Source organism: Molossus molossus, unplaced genomic scaffold (genome assembly GCF_014108415.1).
Source record: "Molossus molossus isolate mMolMol1 unplaced genomic scaffold, mMolMol1.p scaffold_m16_p_6, whole genome shotgun sequence".
Classification (NCBI taxonomy): Eukaryota; Metazoa; Chordata; class Mammalia; order Chiroptera; family Molossidae; genus Molossus; species Molossus molossus.
The window spans coordinates 74,244,907-74,266,549 of record NW_023425399.1 but is presented as its reverse complement, the minus strand read 5'-3'; the positions used below and the strand labels follow the sequence as shown (position 1 = coordinate 74,266,549).

The window sequence follows — 21,643 nt, the reverse complement described above, 5'->3', positions numbered from 1 at the left end:
ACTTGGCCATCCCTGCAGCAGTGTCTCCATAGTCAGAGCTCCCCTCCTTTATACTGTGCTTACAGCGGACATGCTTTCACATGCTCTCTCTCTCTCGACCTCCATATACTAAAAGTAAGCAGGATGGGATCCTCAAATCTCCATTTGACATATTAAAGAACTGAGATCTGGGGGGAGAGATTCTCACCGCAGGTCAGGCAACAAAGTAGTGGCTGAGCTGAGGCCTCCCATTCTATGACCCCTGCGCCTTCCTCTGGACCCCCTTGCTGTGTCAGTCCACGTGAAGGGAGGACGAAGAGAGCTCAGCCGGCAAGCTTAAGCTCCACGCTTATCTCCTTGACAGGATAAGATTTAAATTCAGAAAATCACACAGCCAGGGTTGGCAATGCTGCTGAATCCTATAACCACTCACCTAATGATGTGGTTTTGAAATGTGATGCCAGGAAACTGACCTTTCCTGTGATGAGCTCATAACTTATTTCTTTTAAAAACTCACTTGTGGTGAGCATGCTCTCTGCCAGAGCTCTGGACTGCTGCTGACCTGCAGAGCAGAGGGAGAGAAGACGTGCCAGTGAACAAATGTTCCCTGGACATGATTTATAATAGCAAAAACTGGCGACAATTGAACTATATGATGATAGGGACTTGGTTAAAAAAAAGTACGGCACATCAAAAGATGAAAAATTACACAGCATTTAAAAGGACAATTCTAGCCCTAGCCGGTTTGGCTCAGTGGTTAGAGCGCCCGCCTGCGGTCCGGAGAGACCCGGGTTTGGTTCCCGCTAAGGGCATGTACCTTGGTTGCAGTTTGTCCCCGGCCCTGGTTGGTCGTGCGGGTGGCAGCCACTCGATGTGTCCCTTTCACGTCGATGTTTCTCTCTCTTTCTCTCTCTTCCTCTCTCTCCCTCCCACTCTGTCTGTACAAAAAATGGAAAAATGTCCTCGGGTGAGGATAAAAAAAAAAAAAAAAAAAAAAAAAAAAATAAAAGGACAATTCTAACAATAAAATGTTTACAATATGATGCTAGGTGATAAAGGGGAAAAATGACATCTTATATTTCCAACTGTGAAAATATACCATATACCTGTGTTTAAAAACTAGGGAAGAAGAAACTTTAAAAATTGTGTTTGCATGGTTATGATGAACATCTATCTTAAAAAATATATAAACTATGTTGTTAAGTTGATTTTTACTAATAAAAACAAAAAACCTAATGTATTACACTTTCTGAAAGAGACATATATCATAGAGAGATGGGCAGGCAGGTTTTGTCAAAGTGAGTGGCTTGGCCTCTTTGGTAGGAAGAGCTGAGAGCCACTCACTAGGGAAGAAAAGCAAAATTTAGTTCAAATGGCTACTCAGGATGGTGCCTGATAGAAAATCAGCATAAGTAACAAAAATACATTTTGTCATGTACCAACTTTCTGAACCTTTTACTGAGTCAAACATTATGACATTAAATACCCTCTTCAGTGAGGAGGTGAATACATGAGCTAAGTTCCTGGCAAATTTGATTCACAGGCTTAGGCCACCTGTGGCCGGGGCTTTATCACATGCTAGAGTGGTAACATTTCCAAAACTTTTTAAGGAGAGAAGTTACATGAGACAAGGGTATCTGTTACAAGGGTATGCTTTGAAATAATGCTCCCACAACCAGCTGACAGGGACACCAGCCAAACTAAGAGCTACAAAAATCTGATCTGAGAAGAAAAGAAAAAGTTAAAATTAGGAGGAAGAACCCAAGTGGGAGCACTTAACCAGAGATTAACTGCATGGATGCCTGAAACACCCAACAAGTATTTTTCAACTGGACAGATGATTGAATGAATGGGTTAAAAAAACAAAAACAACAACAACAACAAGAAACATTACTCACCTAATACTACCACACAAAATTCATTTCCTCTGATTTTCGATGCACAAATTGCCACCACATAATCTGGTAGCCTTTGATAGTGTCTCATTTCACTGAGAGTCCTCAATGTCTCTGAAATGCCCTCCGCCAAAGAGTTCTGGGTCACAATCACATGAACCAAGTCTTGAGATACGCTGGCAATTAATCTAGCCAGCCAGGGGAGTTGTCCTGGCGACACAGGTGTACACTGAGCACCCATCTGCAGGGCTCTCTCTCTCAGAGTAAATTCCTGCATAGCTTTCAGCATAATTTGCTCAAATTCTTCCCTGAGAGGTATCTGATCAGGACCTAAATTGAAGAGAATTACAGCTAGAATTTGTAAAAAAAATAATCATAGCTAGAAAAGAAAGAAAGACACACATCAGTGTACAGTCCTTCTAAGCCCACTGTACACACTCCAATCGGCAAATAAGCTTTCTTCTGTAGTGGCCACAAGTACAGAGCACATACTAACCATTTCCCATTGTGAAATTACCTTCTCTCTTCTCTGTCTGCCTCAACATTTTTTTTTTTGGATATTTTTCCATTTTTTGTACAGATAGAGTGGGAGGGAGAGAGAGGAAGGGAGAGAGAGAGAGAAACATCGACGTGAAGGGACACATCGAGTGGCTGCCACCCGCACGACCAACCAGGGCCGGGGACAAACTGCAACCGAGGTACATGCCCTTAGCGGGAACCGAACCCGGGTCTCTCCGGACCGCAGGCCGACGCTCTAACCGCTGAGCCAAACTGGCCAGGGCTGCCTCAACATTTTTTTAAAATGCAGGCTTCTGTTCCCTTTTATTCTAATCTTGATATCTTTAAAAGAGGTTGTACTCAGACATAGTATTAATTCCATTGTATTGCATATTTCCTGACTTATTAAACTTGACAGCATGGAAATGGTTAATGACTAATGAAGCAAGAAGCTAACCTACTGATATACTATAATCAACCTTAGGTTTCACTCATTTCTCATTTTATTCATAGGTACTATGTAAAATACTTTCATGCACTGCCTCTATACTTAATTTTGAGAATACTGTCCACAGGAAAAGTAAGTTTAATTATTTTCACTCCCAATTTATACTTAGGCAGCCTCACACTTTCCCCAGCTAGAGCATGCTCTCATCATATAGTTATTCCCCAGTATGCTGGGGTGTAAAGTATGGCATGTAGCCCTCCTCCCCAGCCGTGGTTGCCACTAAGCTGCTATGGGTGACCTGTGGCCTCTGGAATTAGGGGGATTTTGTTTCTCTTATTCTCTTTAGAAACTCAACCAGTCTTCAGGACAAAATAAGCAAATCAATGTTTGGCAACCAAATGACACAAATGAATTCCTACATTTAGTTTAAATTAAGACTAATGAGATTATGTTCACTTCCACTGTTCAGTTTTCTTTCCTTTTCCTCCCCTTTCCCTTCTTTTCTCTTCTTCTCTCTTCTTCTCTCTTCTTTCTCTCTTCTTCTCTCTTCTTCTCTCTCTTCTTCTCTCTTCTTCTCTCTTCTTCTCTCTCTTCTCTCTTCTTCTCTCTTCTTCTCTCTTCTTCTCTCTTCTTCTCTCTTCTCTTCTCTTCTCTTCTCTTCTCTTCTCTTCTCTTCTCTTCTCTTCTCTTCTCTTCTCTTCTCTTCTCTTCTCTTCTCTTCTCTTCTCTTCTCTTACCTGAGATTTGAAACTCAGGCTCCAATAAACAGATACAGACTCCTCAGAGTCTATGATCTGAGATCAAGCAATAGTCTCAGAACTCAGGGCTAAAAGCTCCTTGCAAAAGAATACAGGGATAAGGGACTGGGCTTCTGTATAGAAGGAGGCACCTTGAGCAAGGCAGAAATCTTTCCTTACTCTAATAGGGGTTGAAGTGGCCTCCCTGGCCCCTACCACCTTCTCTGGGAAAGTAATAAAATGAAGGTTTAGTCTTGTTTTCAGGATATGGAAAATTAAATTAGATACCACACATTTAAAAAATAAACAATTAATTGGAGAAAAATAGTTTTTCCAGGATTGGCTGGAGGCCAGAGGAAGGTGGGAGAGTGAAATCTTAACAGATTTTTCTCTTCTATACTGGAAATAGGGCCAGAAAATTATAATGCTGACATTGTGTTTATGTTTCTTATGTCCTCACCTATCAGTTTCTAGGTATCTAGGGGGACATAGATACCTTCGTATTACCTGGGAGCCACCAGGGCATCTGATCTTTATTTACTTTATCAATAAGCATCATGGTTAGTGGTCACTAGGTACACACTTGGCAGTGAGCTCAAAGTGGATAGATTTGCACTGACTACATGAGATAAAGGGAAGGTGGTTGTCTATTTAAATCTTTCTTCCATCAGAGAAAATGACAGCTCAAAAGCATGTGGTCTGACTGTCTCCAATTTCTCTACTGCTTCTTGCAGACAACCTGAAGGCTCAGAGGCCTGGTTAATAGATGTGTCCATAAGACTTACTCCAAACCATGATTAATATATTCTACTAGGCAGCATAATTACTTCTAAATATAAAGGCATTCTGGGAAAAGAAAATCATTGAACATGTTCATAGCATTCTCCATGGCCTATAAAAACTCACTTTTATGGAGTTTTGACTGAAGCACTGTTAGGAATTGAGAAATGGTATAATGTATCAAAGTTTAAATGAGGTAAGGGATTTCTTAGAGTAAAATGCCTTGCTTCCAATCACCTCACATCATTTCATCCTCAGCCTTTACAGCTAAATTGCAGGAGCCTTTTCTCTACTTTTCACAAAATTAATAGTAGAATTTGTTCCTTTAAGTGCTGATCTCCAGTAACTCAGCTTAGCTCAGGCGTCAGTTTTGATGGCTTTTCAGATAGAACTACCTTAACAGGAAAAGACATGGTTCCAACAGACTCAAAGCCATCCAATTATCTTCTTCAAAAGATTTTCAGATTGTGAAATAACAGAGAGTTTTTAAAAAGTGACTGCAGTGGAAAGGTCTGTTCCTTTCAAAGAATCTTGCTTTTCTTCTTCTGTTTCTTCCAGGTAACTGAACCATCAAATTTTTAGACCCGTCCTTTTAGAAATTTGGATTTATTTTTTAAAATGTCTATCTGTAATTTACAGCACACATGAAAATATTCTTGTGCTCCTTTTTTCAAAACTTCTGAAGGCAAAAACATTTTTTAATACCTCCAGAAGAGTTAATTGTTGAGGAGAAGCAATGTCTCTACGTACAAAATTTAGATTAAAAAAAGAAATAGTGCCCAGGCCGGTTCGGCTCAGCAGTTACAGCATCGGCTTGCAGACCAAAGAGTATTGGGTTCGATTCTGCTCAACGGCACATACCTCGGTTGCAGTTTGGTCGGCAACCAGTCAATGTGTGTCTCTCTCACATCAATCTTTCTCTCTCTCTCCCTCCCACTCTATCTGAAGATAAATGGAAAAATATCCTCAAGTGAGGATTTAAAAAAAAAAGAAGAAATAGCTATTCATGTTGCACATTAGAAGACATAATTAATTGGATACATGTAAAATCTGGAGAGAACTGATCCTGTAGGGCAGAGAAGAGTTTTATCTAATTGAATGGAGCTGTTCCTATTTTTTAATTTAAGAGCTTTTAGTTATTTAAGGAAAGACATTTTGTTTTGACCATTTAGTTTATTTGATTAACTTGGACTTTGATTTTTTAACTGTTACTTTAAGACTGAAAAAAAAAAAAAGCTATGCTGATTGCCTTGGTTTGCTATAATAGCACTACTCTATTTGTCCTTGTTTTACTGATTCTGCATATATCCAAAACTCATTTTAGATCTTGGAATACAGTAAAAAGTCTGTACATACCAATTAAAATTATGACATCAAATGAGCTGCAGACATATGTGGTTTTTATAATTGTATTACCCATTAATAAGCATGATTTACAAGTCGTAGGTATATCATGAAAGTGGCTCATGAGATATCTGAAGCCTTGCAAGTTTCGAAAGCTCGTGTCAAAGCAGATCCCATGTCAAAACAGGTCTTTGGGCTCTCAGGGCACCAAGAGTTGCAGCCGCGAATGCTAAACTGATGCTCCAAAGACTAAATCTGGCCTGCTGAAGCTTTAAAAAAAAAAATTACTGAGCCCAGTGTTTATTATTCAACACCAAGATATTTTTAAATATGAAAAAATTCACAAGAGTGCAGATGAAATGTTTTAGGTGTAATTTTATATCTTGAACATTTTCCTAAGTAAATTAGTGTCTTGAAGTCCTAAAGTGAGTATATAATTAGGCTGCATATTAGATGGCCTATTGCAGTTTGCAAAATAAAGGACACTGCGATGTAAATAATGCTGAATCACTATAGTATTGTCAGGGCGCCTGCATCCACCCACTGTGGGGCTTGGAGGAAATATCAATTAGAGGAAGTGAAAGGTTCATGACCTATGTATCCCTCTTAACCCTAAAGCCTAGAGACCCTTCTAAGGAGGTCTAGTTACGACCTCAATAAAGGAGAAAAACACTATGGGACTACGTCAAAGATGTATAGCTGGAGAAGGAAAAAAATGGGTTGTAGGTACAGTGGATAAAAAAGATAAAAAAACTAAATGGAAAACTGAAAAATAGTTGTCAATGGCTACATTTGCTTTCCAGATGGTAGCTGTACTTTTTGAAAAGGTGACTTGGCCAAGGAGGGGTGCCCAAAGAGGGGTGCCTAAGTCCTTTGAAGTTCCGTCATTAAACAGTTTGGAGACCTCAGGTCCATCATGAGACTAGACACTAGGTGGAGCAATTTGTCTCTTCTAGGACTCAACAAAGCAAGGAGCTAGGAATGCTAAATCTGAGAGGAATGAGGAAAAAATGAAAAGGAAATAGGCAAGTGGTGGAAAGGGAGTAAAGTGAGTAGAAAAGAAATGGAGGAGAAGAAAGGAAAAGTCATTGAGAATTGACGGAAAAGACTGTTAGAAGTGAAAGAGGGCAAGTAAGAGATGGATGAATGTGAGAAAGTGGAGGAAAAAAGGAAGAAAGTATGTTACAAAAAAAGATTAAAAATTGTCACTATCAAATGATTCTTGAAAATAACTTACCCAGCCGCACAAGGTACTGTATTGTCAGAAGAATCATGTTTTCCACACTCAGGAGTTGGCTGCCAGTCAACCCTAATTGTTCCAAATCTTTGTTTTCCAACTGTGGAATCTTGTAGCAATTCACAAGCAGAGGACTCACAACAATGTCACCAACATTTCCATAGAAATAAGGTAAAGTGCCATAGCCTGCCCCAATAGAAGCAGGTCAATAAAGTTCAATTATTTCATTCTGAGGTCCAATCAGGTACACTTGCTCAACTAAAATAAACAATGCTTAACAAAGTTCTCTGCTCCCTGAGATGGCTACCACACAAATCACTCAAATATATCAAGCCTAGGAAATTCACTCAGATGCTCCAAATTCTACCCTTATATTAAATCAGATTAACAGGAAGCAAAATACTAAAAATTATACTATCCCTGTTTTCCACAAAAAAGACATGTTAATATTATATCTCCACCATAAAGGATTGATGAGAATTTGCAAAACATCTCTGTATCTTTTGTAAAACAGCAAGGATGAAATATTTTCTCATAAAATTCCGAATCAAGTTTCTTTTCAGATAAGTCAGAAAAGAAACAAACTATGATAACATGTATCACTTCCTGAGGTTTTCTTTAAAATTTTTTCTAAGCCAAACTCATTGATCAACAGCATTATTCCACCAGTCGCCAGTCCTTGGAGGTTCCACAATTTTTGCTCTCTTAGCTATTTTTATGTTCTCTTCTTAATGTCAATAAACAGTCTCAAATTATCTTAGAAATAGACAGGACAAAAATGTGTTAAAAATATACCCTATTTTGGTGGTGTGGTTTGGGAGGACAGTCCTTCTGTGAGTTTTTCTAAAAGGCAGACACCAAAGCGTTCCCATGTTCTATGTATCTTTCCAAGGCTTAGTAGATTATGAATGCAACTCAAATGATCAGTAAGAAATCCCTGACATATGGAATTTAAATAACTGGGATTTCGTCCAGTGGCTACAGGTCTAGGATTAGTGGATAGGGAAGTGTAATAAAGTACAGGGCTTGAAACAAAACCATTCATGCCAGTAGGCTCAAGCCAGTGGGAAGAAACAGATAACACTTCTCATAGACATACCCTAAAGACCTAGTGGTGTTTAAATACCCTATCTGTTAAGTCCCAAAGTTAAAGCAGGCAGTCTCCTTCTGGTCTAGGCTAGCCCCAAATGAAAGGACACTTGGGTGGGTATGAAAGGCACTAAGTTAGTCTTGGAATCTAGGGACGTCTAAATTTCTACACCTCCACTTGTAGACAGCTTGGAAAGACTCAGACTCCTTAAAGATAATGATTCACAGATGCTGTCCCATGGTTCAGATCTGCAGCTCTGGGACCTCCTGGTTATCCTGAGTGGGGCCTGTTAGTTGGTTCAGCTTGTTTCTTTAATCTGTGGTTTGTCTCCCATTATCTGAAATAAACCTTTCCCTATCTTGCCCACTCTTCAGGATCTAGCTGAAACATGACCTCTGAGAAGTCTCCTCAGACCCTTTCAGGCAGAATTAAGCTCCCTCTCCTCTGAGCTCTTGTAGTTCTTGGTTGTGAACTTCTACCAGCTCAAGTATCATAGAGTGTTGTAATTGTTATTGACATGACAGACTCCCTCCCTAAACACTGCTCCTTGTGGGCCAGAAGACTTTGCCTTATTCCTAACTTCTAGTCACGTTCAGTATAACATGGAGCTGACCAATAAAAGCTGAAAGAATCAATAATTGGATAAATAAATATATTCATGAACACATGAATAAATGCACAAACAATGCAATGAAGAAGCACTCCTAGATTCCAGCAGACACAGGCAATTTGAGATTCCTTTGGCTTACCTATCAGAATTACTGGTCTAACTCCTGAGTTACTTAGCAGGTTTTCAGGAACAATTACAGTCTCCCCTGCAGGAATGGGTCGAGGCTGTAAAATTCCAGTTAATGGGGTCTGTGGAACTGGGGTAGATAGAAGGGACTCTGGAAAACAAGTTATTCAACATGAAGGATTACATAAAAGCTAAAGGCAATACAGTTGAAATAAATGTAGTGTTAATACTTTTAATATGGAAGTTTTAGAAGTCTAATGACTTATAGTTTTTTTATTAAAGTAATTTGTATTTATTGTATAGAACTAAAGGTGAGAAAAACAAAAGGAAAAAAATCCAACCATTACCATATCATCTGGAAATAACTACTATAGCATTTTTAGTAGTTTTTCCACAGGTAAGTTTTTGGATTCTGTTTTGTATTTTATCTTTCCCCAGCAGAATGTCAAGGCATATCTTCTCATTATAAACATTTTGAAAAATATAGAAGAGTGTGAGGCAGGATCAACTCATCATTAATCAATACTACCTATAGGTAACCACAGTAACATATTGGCATAATTGTTTGTGTATATAGCTGTATCTCTCTGTATTCTTATAATTATTTATTTAAACAAACTTAAATTTTAAAAGAACTGCATCTATGTCTTAGAGTTAGGTAATTTACATTTGTCTTTGTTTAGTATAGCAAGGTAGATGAGCATTTGAACATTTAACTAAAGGCACCAAATGGCCACATCTTGAGTTAAAGAAAAACAAGTTGGATTTTCAGGATTTCAGTCACAGACTGAACCATCCAGGCCAGAAATAATAAGTATGGGTCACATAAGGAACTAGATCATTGGAGGACACCTCTAACAGTAATGCTGGCAAAGCAAGTTCATTTGTGCTCTAGGATGGTGGGTTGGTAGCATCATGCCCTAGGTAAAGAATGGCTTATCAATACAATGGCTAAAACAAAGCCAGATGGTGAATTAAGATCTGTAGTGATAGCACATGTGCTTCTAGTGAAAGCAGATGTAATGGGGACAAATATTAGGTACTATTAATATCCTTATATACTATTGGACACAATGGCTGGTTAAGGAAATTTATCTTCATGGGTGCAGGGAAAGAACAAAAGTAGGAGATGCCTCTGCTGATTCAGTAAAATTTAAAACCCAACATCTGTTAAAATCTTACCAGTTCTTGAAAGAGGGCGAACTGTAGGTACAGGTACAACTAAACCAGGTTGGGGGACAGGTGACCCAGGGTACCATCCCCGGTGCCGTTTCTTTGGTGGCCCAGAAATGAACATGGTAGCTGAAGGCAAAAAGACAGATGAGTCTTGTCCTTAGCAGTGGAAGAAAGGAAGGAAGCTTAAGAAACACAGAACCTTTAATTTAATTATTTTCAAAAAACCTGTCACACTTCTAAAGGAGAAGATAAAATTAGGAAAAGTCACACTAACAATACCACTTAACATCTGTATGCTGTTTTACAATTTAAAGTTTTACCCAGATTATTTCATTTCATTCTATCAACATCCCTGTGAGGTTATAGGACAAGTATATTATTATACCCATTTTGTAGATAGTGAAAGGAAGGCTCAGATTTGCCAGGGTCACACAAGAGAGAGGAACTTTGAACTGTGTACTTTGGTCAGCTAAGCCCATGTGATTTCAAGACACTTCTTTATACATAGATTTCAACATTATTTCCTGATAAGTGCCCATCTTGTAGAATTACCAAGATATTTGATCATTACTGTTCATACCAATCATAGTCTTTCAAAACAGTATATGAGAAGCTAAGGAAAATTTGAAAATATGCTGTCAGATAATTAATCATTCCAAACTCTGTAGCACTTCTTCCATAATTAAGTTGCATTATTTCAAAACTCTACAATGAGTATTGTACCTTGGTCTCCTGATGCATAGCTAGGTCTTGGTGACAAAGAGTAATTCCCTGGGCGGGCTGGAGTGGAGCTAGATGTACTGCTCTTCCCTCCATGGCTACTGTTTCCATTAGCAGCATCTGTAGCGCATAAGAAGAACCACTCAGAGTAGAGGCTGGATAGGAATTACACTGCTTTCTGTGATGTTGCAACCATGTGATGATAAACCTCCCACTCTAGGATTGAAAGAAATCTCATTGACAGGACAGCCCAGTTAGATACAGCCAATTACAACCATCAGAGTAATACCTTCATTAAATTGAAATGTCACCTAAAAATAATTTTCTAGAACCCCAAGAGATCTTTTAGAATAATTTTCAGTGAAGTCTTTGAAGACAGTAGGTGGAAGAAAACTTTTTAAAAACTTGGTATTATGGAAATTTTCAAACATATATGAAAGTAGAGAAAATAGTAAAATAAACTATGTAGAATAAAGTAGAGTAAACCAACCACCAGCTTCAACATTTATTAAGACATGGCCAATCTTGTTTTATCTATACTTCCTATCTCTTCCCTTCACTCCACATGCACATATATGTACTCTGGATTATTTTAAAGAAAACTCACTTATATCATTTCATTTATAAATACTTCTATGTGTGTTTCTAAAAGAAAAGAACCTTATCAAACAACTGTAATATTGTTAGCGTATTTAAAATTAACAGTGATTAATAGTTTCTTAATGTCAAATATTCTATCAGTATTCAAATTTCTCCAATTATCTCACAAATGGTTTTTTATAATTGATTTGTTCAAACTGGGATTCAATAAAGATACACGCATTGAATTTAGTTGCTCTGTACCTTAAACTCTTTTTAATATATCAGATTCTCCCTCTTCTTTTTTTTTTCTTACAATTAATTTGCTAAAAATCTGGCAGAATTCCTCATTTTTTGCATTATGCTTCTTGGGTATCTATGGTGTCACTTAATGTCTCTTCTATTTCTTATAAAACTAATTGTTAGAGATACAGTAGAGGGTTGCTCAGATTCAGGTTTATTTATTTATTTTTGCAAGCCTATCTCATAAGTACTGTTGTATACTTTCATTAAGAGGCATAGAATGGCTAACTCTCTTTTATAATGTTAAGATTGTTCAGTGGGTTCAAGAGTTGTTAGGCTAATTCTTGAATTATAAAGTTGTTCATCGGCCTTTCATCTGATGGTTTTTGCAACCATGAGATTACTGCCAAGACACATAATTTCATTAACTTTTTAATGCTCTAAAAATTTGGATTTAGTTTATTCAAGTCTATAATCTAACCAGAAAGAAGATCCTTCAAGAATTGTTGGACCATCATAAGAACAGAAGTGATCTGGATAAACTATGACGCCTAACTTGGAAAGTTTCCAGGAATGATGTGCTCTCTTTCTCCTCATTCTTCTTCTACCTTGCTAAACTTTTTTTTTTTTCTTATACACTGGAATTTTCATCCTTAGTTCATAGCCTGCTTTGAACTCCTTGGCTGATACTATTTACCTTGGAGATTTTAATCACATATTGGTGACTCAACTCTACACTATACTATCAATTCTGATTTCCCCCATAACAAATTAAATGACTGTTGAATGTCTCGTGGGTGTCTCAAATTCAACATATCCAAAATCTAACACAAATTCTCCTCCTGGGGAACGTGCTCCTTTTTCTGTATTTCTCGTCTCAAGTAATGGCACCAGCATTACCCCAGAAAAGGTGGACCCTCTTCTGCTTCATGCTCACTTTAACCAGTCAAGTCCTGCTGATTTTACTTCCTGAGTAGTTCTCCAATCTGTCTCCTCCTCTCCAACCTATTATTATGCTGGTCAAGGACCTCATAATTTCTCATCTAAATTACTGAAATGACCTCCACCTAGTTTTCTTACTTCTTACTTCCTTGACTGCCAAAATAATCTAGCTCAAATTCATTTAAGACCTTGTCATTCCTCTGTTCCACAAGTTAGAGTGAAATCCAGGCTTCTTAGCCTGGCCTCCTGTGACCCTCCCCTTGTCTACCACTTGCTTATCTCCTGCCAAGCCTTGAGTTTTACATTTTATAGTTCTAACAAGTCCAAACTACTGTAAGTTCCTGCACACATTATGCTGCTTCTTTCCTTTCCGTTTCTTTTCAAGCTTTGATCATGTGTTTCTCTGAATTTTAAATGTTTTTCTGCAATTCCTTTGTACAGAATTCCTCATAGTTCAAAGACCAAGCTCCTCCAATAACTCATTCTTCATTAGTCCCACAAAGTTGAGCTAAAACCCACATCTCTCTGCTCCATTAGCATATTGTTGTATTTACTGTAGTACACTGAAAATATCTTCCTATGGGTTTATTTCCCCTACTTGGTTACAAGTACATTAGAGGTCAGGGATTGAGCCTTTTAAAAATCTTTGTATCCCCAGTTCCTCATTTTAACAGGTACCCAAGAAATATTTGTTGAATGAAGTCAAACTGCTCTGTCTCCCCTGTGTGCCAAATGTCATTCTTTGACTCCTATGGTTAGAACATAGAGATCATAAAACTTTGTATAATACATTATTATAGATAGCACCAATTCTGTCATCAATTGGCAAAGATGAAGTTTCTGTTTTCTTTTACTAAATTGTCAATTAAATTTCATACAAGTCTTTTATAGACTATATATTTACCAAAGAAATATAAGTGAGGAAAACATCACCTGCAGCAAAAGTCTTCCCTACAACCTGCAAAGATAAAGCCAGTGGCTTCACAACATTCTTATTCCGAGTCAGGTCCTGAGCTCCACTTAAATTGATTGCAGAATTAGCTGGACTGAGAATCGGTGAATCTTTAAAACGAAAGAGGTTCAAATCAGTAACTACTTAGGTATGTAGCAAGGAAGTCAACAAGAGGTGATAGAAAGCAGATTGTAAAATTTCAATTTTTTCCTTGACCCATCTTAGGTAAGTCAATTTCTCTTTTCTTAGGTTTTATTTTCTTTTTTATGTATTTAACACTCACTCACTAGAAGTTACTATGTGCTGAGTACTAGTATAAGCACTTTATTATTTTTAATTATTTTTTCCCCTTTATTGATTTTTAGAGAGAGAGGAAGTGAGAGGGAGAGAAAGATAGAAACATCAATGAGAGAGAACATCGATTGGTCACCTCCTGCATGCCTTCCACTGGGGATTGGGCCCACAACCTGGTCATGTGTCCTGACCGGGAATCAAACTGGCAACCTCTTGGTGCATGGGTCGAAGCTCAACCACTGAGCCACACAGGTCGGACTATAAGCACTTTATCTTCTTTTTTTTTTTTTTATCCTCACCTGAGGACATTTTTTTCATTTTTTGTTCAGATAGAGTGGGAGGGAGAGAAAGGAAAAGAGAGAGAGAGAGAGAGAGAGAGAGAGATCAACGTGAAAGGAACACATCGAGTGGCTGCCACCCGCACGACCAACCAGGGCCGGGGACAAACTGCAACTGAGGTACATGCCCTTAGTGGGAACCGAACCCGGCTCTCTCGACCGCAGGCTGACACTCTAACCGCTGGGCCAAACTGGCCAGGGCTAAACACTTTAAATATATCAATTCACTTAATCCCTATAAAATCTCAATGAGGTAGGTACTATTACCTTAAACAGTGGTAGTCATTTAATTTGGTCAAAGGCATATAATGTGGCATTAAAAATATCATTATGTATCATATTAAAACTATCTCCAGCCCTGGCTGGTTTGGCTTAGTGGTTAGAGCATTGGCCTGTGGTCCAGAGAGACCCGGGTTCGGTTCCTGTTAAGGGTGTGTACCTCGGTTGCGGTTTGTCCCTGGTCCTGGTTGGGTCGTGCTGGTGGCAACCACTCGATGTGTCCCTTTCACGTTGATGTTTCTCTCTCTCACTCCCACTCTATCTGTACCACAGGCCGACGCTCCAACCGCTGAGCCAAACCAGCCAGGGCTCTCCCACTCTATCTGAACAAAAAAATGGGAAAATGTCCTCTGGTGAGGATTAAATAAATAAATAAATAATAAAACTGTCTCCAAAGTTCCCCTCAAACCCATATATCTTTGAAAAACATTTTCTTTTTAAAAAATTTGTTTTTATTGATTTTAGAGAGACAGAAAGTGAGAGGGTGAGAGAGAGAGAGCACGCGCGCGCGAGAGAACGAAACATCAATGTGAGAGCGAAATATCAATTGGCTGCCTCCCACATTTACCTCAACCTAGGACTGAGCCCACAACCTGTGCATATGCTCCGATTGGGAATCTAACTGGTGACCTTTCAGTGCACAGGACAATGTTCAACCAACAGAGCCACACTGGCTGGGGCTCAGACTCATATTTTAATGAGGTATATTTATCTCTGTCCACATGGTTTTATTTAAAAGGTCTCATGCAGAGATGCAAATTAAAACAACAATGAGGTATCACCTCACACCTGTCAGAATGGCCGCCATCAACAAATCATCATACAACAAGTGTTGGCGAGGGTGTGGAGAAAAGGGGACTCGAATACACTGCTGTTGGGAATGCAGACTGGTGCAGCCACTATGGAAAACAATATGGTGTTACCTCAAAAAATTAAAAATTGAACTTCCATTTGACCCAGTGATCCCACTTCTAGGAATATACCCTAAGAAGCCTGAAACACCAATTAGAAAGAATATATGTACCCCCATGTTTGTAGCAGCACTATTTTCAATAGCTAAGATCGGGAAATGGCCCAAATGTCCATCAGTAGGACGAATGGATAAAAAAGCAGTGGTACATATACACAATGGAGTACTATGCAGCTGTAAGAAAGAAAGATCTCTTATCCTTTGAGATGACATGGAGGGACCTGGAAAGTGTCATCCTAAGTGAAACAAGCCAAACAGAGAAAGACAAGTATCATATGATCTCATTTATTTGTGGAATATAATGAACATAACAGTCTGAGGAAGGGGGTAGTCCCAGAGATGTGGAAGTGAGGTACAGACGGACAATCCCCAGAAGAGGGGGTGGGGGGAGAGATAAACCACAGAACTTATGTGCATGTATGCATAAACAATGAACAAGGACAACAAAGCTGGGGACAGGGTGGGGAGGGAGGGGAAGCGGGAAATCAGTGGGGGGAAAAGGAGAAACATTTATAACAAAAACTAATTAATTAATTAAATTAAAAAAAAAAGGTCTCATGCAAACTAAGTCACTGAAATCTAAGAGAAAGCACTTTTCTCTGAAGGAAAGTTGCTTTAATTTTTGGAATAAACTAGACTTGATTTACTTATGTAATACCAGGTAGATCCAAAAAAAGTTCCTGTTTGGATTCAGAAAATAATTCAGCCCAGATAAACTATGTGCCATTTCAGAGAGTCTATGGGAAAGATAAAGACTCAAGCCAACTAGAATTTTCTGAAATGAGTACAAACCCCAACTCCCTGACTCTACTCCAGAAGAACAGCTTAATCAATATACACAGGAAAGTATCAAAAAGGGCTGTTAAAAGTTTCTGAGAATTTGAAATAAAAACACTCTAAAGACTAGGACAATGATGGTACTACACTAGAAATTATCCTAAGAATTAGTATTCATAACACAATGTGATCCCTAATACATCTAATCAGTGCTTCTCATAAGAATTCAACAGGTTGAAATGGTCCTTGACTGACTCAGAAGAGTTAATGTCCTCTCTAAGGGCCTGACTTACCACCAGAAAGTGATTTTACAGTCTTTTATTCAATAATAATAGAGATTTAGACACTCTGCTTTCAATAATGAATAAAATTAACTAGGGAGATGGTCAACAATAAAACAGAAGACTTGAACAACACTATCAACCCACTAGACCTAACTGATATCAATAGATATCACATTCTCAAGTGCACAGGGAACATTCTCTAGGATAGACAATATGTTAGGTGCTAAAATAAGTCTCGATAAACTTTTAAATCATATAAAATACCTTCTCTGACCTCAATGGACTCAAATGAGCAATAAATAACAGAAGGAAATCAGAGAAATTCACAAATATGTGGAAATTAAATAATATACTCTTAAATAGCCAATGGATCAAAGAAGAAACCATATGGGAAATTAGATATCACTTTAACGTAAATGAAAATAAAAGTACAACATACAAAAACTTATGAGATGCTAATAAACAATCACTTAAAGGGAAATTTCTTGCTGCACATACCTATATTAAAAAAGATGTCAAATAAATAACTTCCACATAAAGAAACTAGCAAAAGAAGAAGAGCTAACAGAGTAAGTAGGAGAAAGGAAATAATAAAGACTAGATAAAAAATAAATGAATTAGGAAATAGAGAAGCAATAGTAAAAATCAACAAAATCAAAATTTATTCTTTGAGTATATAAAAAAATGGATAAACTTTTAACTAGACTGACAAAGAAAAAAGGAGAAAAGATGAAATTACTAAAATCAAGAATGAAAAAGAGTGCATCACAAAAACCTTACAGAAATAAAAAGAATTTTAAAGGAGTACTATGAACAATTGTATGTCAATGTTGCAAACTAAATTATGGACTCCCACCCACCCCCAAAACTCGTATGTTGAAGCCCTAATCCCTGGTATTTTAGAATGTGACAGTATTTGGAGATAAAGTACCTTAAAAATACCTTAAAAAGGTATTAAGGTTAAATGAGGTCATAGGGTAGGGTCTTAATGTAATATAACTATTGTCCATATAAGAAGAGAAAAGGACACTAGGAATGTGCATACACAGAGAAAAGACAATGTAATGACATAGAACGAAAGCAGCTATCTGCAAGCTAAGGAGAGAGGTCTCAGGATAAAATAACCCTGCTATTCCCTGATCTTGGACTTGCAGCCTCTATAACTGTAAGAAAATACATTTCTGTTGTTTAAGCCACTAAGTATGTAGTTTTTTGTTTGTTTATGGCAGACCTAGCAAACTCATACAGACATCAAATTAGGTAACTCAGATAAAATGAACAAAACATAAATACTAAGGAACATACTATGGAACATACTACAAAACTACTAGAGCTAATAAATTTGAGTTCACCAAAGTTACAGAATAAAAGATCAATCTGCAAAAATCAATTGTATTCCTGAGTACTTACAATGAATAATACACAAATAAAGTTAAGAAAAAACTTTCATTTACAGTAGCATCAGAAAGAATAAATACTTAGGAATAAATTTAATAAGAGGAGAGCAAAACTTATACCATGAAACTACAAAATATTGTTCAAAGAAATTTGAAAAGACCTAAATAAAGGGAAAGATATCCTATGCTCATGGATCAGAAGATTTAATGTTAAGATGACATCACTACCCAAATTGTTCTAAAGATTCAGTAGAAGCCCTATCAAAATTCCAGCTGTTTTCTTTTCAGAAATTAACATGCTGATACTAAAATTCATCTGGAAATAGGGAATAATGACAAACCTCAGAGAGATAGGAAGAGATAAACCGAAGAACTTATACGCATATGTGCACAACTAATCGACCCGAACATTAGGTTGGGGAAGGCAGGAGGGGGTGGGAGTGGGAAGGAGGGGGTCAATGGGGAAAAAAGGGGTACATCTGTAATACTTTCAACAATAAAAAATAAGTAATTAAAAATAAAAATAAAAATTCATCAGGAAATACAAGGGACCCAGAATAGCCAAACAATCTTCAAAACATAAAACAAAGCTAGAGGACTGACACTTCCCATTTCAGAACTTCATACAAAGCTACAATCATTGCACTGTGGCTTTGGCATGCGGATAGACATACAGATCAAAGGAATAGCATTGAGAATCCAGAAATAACCCCTTACATTTTATGGGCAATTGAATTTCAACAAGAGTATGAAGAAAATTCAATGGATGAAAAAGGTCTTTTTAAAAAATAAATGGTTATGGGACAACAGGATATTCACATACAAAGACTAAAGTTGGACCTCTTCCTCACACAATATGTAAAATTAATTGAAAATGGATTATAAATCTAAATGTAAAAGCCAAAATTATAATACTTTTAAAAGAAAATATAGAAATAAGTTTTCATGGCCTTGGATTAGACAATGGTTTTAAAAATTTTTTTTTTTTTTATCCTTACCCGAGGACATTTTTCCATTTTTTGTTCAGATAGAGTGGGAGAGAGAGGAAGAGAGAGAGAGAGAGAGAGAGAAACATCGATGTGAAAGGGACACATCAAGTGGCTGCCACCCACACGACCCAACCAGGGTCGGGGACAAACTGCAACCAAGGTACGTGCCCTTAGCGGGAACCAAACCCGGGTCTCTCTGGACCGCAGGCCGATGCTCTAACCGCTGAGCCAAACTGGCCAGGGTGACAATGGTTTTTTAGATGTAACACCAAAAGTACAAGAAATGAAATAAAAAATAGATGAATTAATATTCATTAAAAAAAAATTTGGGCTTCAAAAGACACCATCAAGCCCTGGCCAGTTTGGCTTAGCAGTTAGAGAGTCGGCCAGTGTCGTGGGTTTGATTCTGATCAAAGGCATGTACCTGGGTTGCAGGTTTGATCCCTGGCCCCAGTCAGAATCGTGTGGAAGGCAACCAATCAATGTCTCTCTCTCTCTCCCATTGATGTTTCTCTCTCTCTCTCTCTCTCTCTCTTTCTCTCTCTCTCCCTCCCTCCCTTTCACCTTCTCTAAAAATCAATGGAAAAATACCCTCAGGTGAAGATCAACAACAACAACAAAATAAGATACCATCAAGATATTTCACCACTGATTGGGAGAAACATTTGCAGTTCATATCTGATAAAGAACTTGTATCCAGACTATATAAAGAACTCTTACAACTCAACAGAAAGATAACCCAAATGAAAAACAGGAAAATTATTTGTACAGAAATTTCTCCAAAGAAGATAAAGAGCCCTGTCTAGCTTGGTTCAGTGGATAGAGTGTTGGCCCATGGACCAGAGAGTCCTGGGTTCGGTTCCCACTAAGGGTACATACCTCAGCTGTGGTTTGTCCCCAGCCCCAGTTGGGGTCGTGTGGATGGCAACCACTTGATGTGTCTCCCTCACGTCGATGTTTCTTTCTCTCTCTTCCTCCCTCTCTCCCTCCTGCTCTATCTGAAGATAAATGCAAAAATGTCCTCAGGTGAGGATAAAACCAAAATAAATAAAGAAGAAAAAACAACAACAAAGAAGATAAAGAAATGGCCAGTAATTATATGAAAAAGTGCTCAACATTACTAGCCATTGGAGAAATACAAATCAAAACCATGGTGAGATACTACTTCACACTCAGTAGGATGGCTAAAATAAAAAAGACAAATAGAAATTAAAAAATGGTGGTGGAGTGAATGGAAGCTACACAGACTGTCTCCCAGGACCAAACTGGAAGTACAACTAAAATAAAGACAAATCATTAGGAAAAAGCAACAGAAAAGCAGCTTGTGAGGATCATATAACCAGGGACACTGACTTGATCCTAGTAGGATTGCGGAGGCATGAGATGGGGGCTGGGAGCCCACAGACAGCAGCAGTTTTAGCTGTGAGCAGTGCCCTTGGCGTTAAACTCCCAAGTGGCTCCACAGCCCAGAGCCAGGACAGAGGCTAAAATAGCCACAGCCACTCACCTTGGGCTCTGGCAGAGGGAGGGTGGACTGTACTGGAACTGTGTGGGGACAATCGGGATTTGGAGGGTGCTCAGAGCTTTTGCTGAGTTGCAGCCATGCAGAACAGTGGCCATCTTACTCCTTCCAAGGGCTCTGGGGAGAGGTGGCAGCCCTTCCCTGAGATTCAACCTTAACCAGGTGGACCACTGAAATGCAGATTGAGGATATTAACAACCAGCATCTCCCCCACCCTTGGGAAATCCCCTTACACTGAGCACCTGAGGGAGTTTTTCATTCAACTGCAAAGCCAAGGCTCTTCAAGTAACTGCTACTGATAGCCTCCAGACAAAAAGCTAGGGGATAATGGAACCATTCCTGGGCTAGCAACTCTACCCAGGAAAGTAAGACTTGACAGTGATGTTTAACGTGGGTCCTCCCTGCTCATCCAAACCCAGGAGAGGAAGCCACAAACAGCAGGATACCAACACCCACAGGGAAAATTTGGCAGACTCCAAAGCCCACTGTGATAGCCAAAATGGTGAAAAACAGAAACAAAAGCCAAATGAAAGAACAAGAGACCTCTACCAAAGATGAGATAAATGAGGTGCAGTTAAACAAGTTAACAGAACTAGAATTGAGAGCCATGATCTTGAGGAAGCTCAACAGCATGTGTAAGGACATGAGCACCATGAGTAAAGACATAGAAATGTTGAAAATCAATCAATTGGAAATTAAAAACAACCAAAAAGAAATGAAGAATGACATATCAGAAATAAAGAACACATTGGAAGGTCTACACAGCAGAGAAGAGGTAGCTGAGAACTGGATCAGTGAATTAGAAGACAGGGTAGAAAAAATCAACCAATAAGAAAACCAAAAAACAACAACAACAACAAAAAAACAATTAAAAAAGAGGAAGACAGCTTAAGAGAACTGTGGGACAACTGGAAACGTAATAATATCTGCATCATAGGAGTCCCTGAAGAAGAAAATGAGCAAGGGTTAGAGAATATATTTGAAGAAGTAGTGACAGAAAACTTCCCTAATTTGGTGAAGGAAGAAGGCATTCAAGTTCAAGAAACATAGAGAGCCCCAAGTAAGAAGAACCCAAACAGGCCCGCACCAAGACACATAGTAATTAAAATGCCAAAAATTAAAGACAAAGAGAGAACCCTAAAAGCAGCAAGACATAAGCAATAGGTTACTTATAAAGGAACCCCATAAGGCTCTCAGCTGACTTCTCAACAGAAACACTTCAGGCCAGAAGGGAATGGCTTGAAGTAATCAAGGTCATAAAAAACAAGAATCCGAATCCAAGACTACTCTACCCAGCAAGGCTATCATTCAAAATAGAAGATCAAATAAAGAGATTCCCAGACAAAAAAAGGCTAAGGGAATACATTAGCACCAAACCAGCACTGCAAGAAATGTTAAAAGGACTACTGTAATTAGTAGAAGAAATAGAAAAAAATT

General features: G+C 38.3%; 1 protein-coding gene across 1 annotated transcript in view; it reads right to left on the bottom strand.

The window, feature by feature from the left end:
* The window catches only part of GREB1L (GREB1 like retinoic acid receptor coactivator), a 171,698-nt gene that overhangs the window by 64,890 nt on the left and 85,165 nt on the right, over nt 1-21,643 (bottom strand). Inside the window, exons 7-12 of the mRNA XM_036245203.1 lie at nt 10,644-10,760; nt 9,927-10,046; nt 8,758-8,895; nt 6,919-7,104; nt 1,878-2,204; nt 413-541 (exon numbers count right to left, since the gene is read on the bottom strand). Coding sequence (XP_036101096.1) covers nt 413-541; nt 1,878-2,204; nt 6,919-7,104; nt 8,758-8,895; nt 9,927-10,046; nt 10,644-10,760 — 1,017 coding nt within the window. The remainder of the gene's footprint in view (nt 1-412; nt 542-1,877; nt 2,205-6,918; nt 7,105-8,757; nt 8,896-9,926; nt 10,047-10,643; nt 10,761-21,643) is intronic.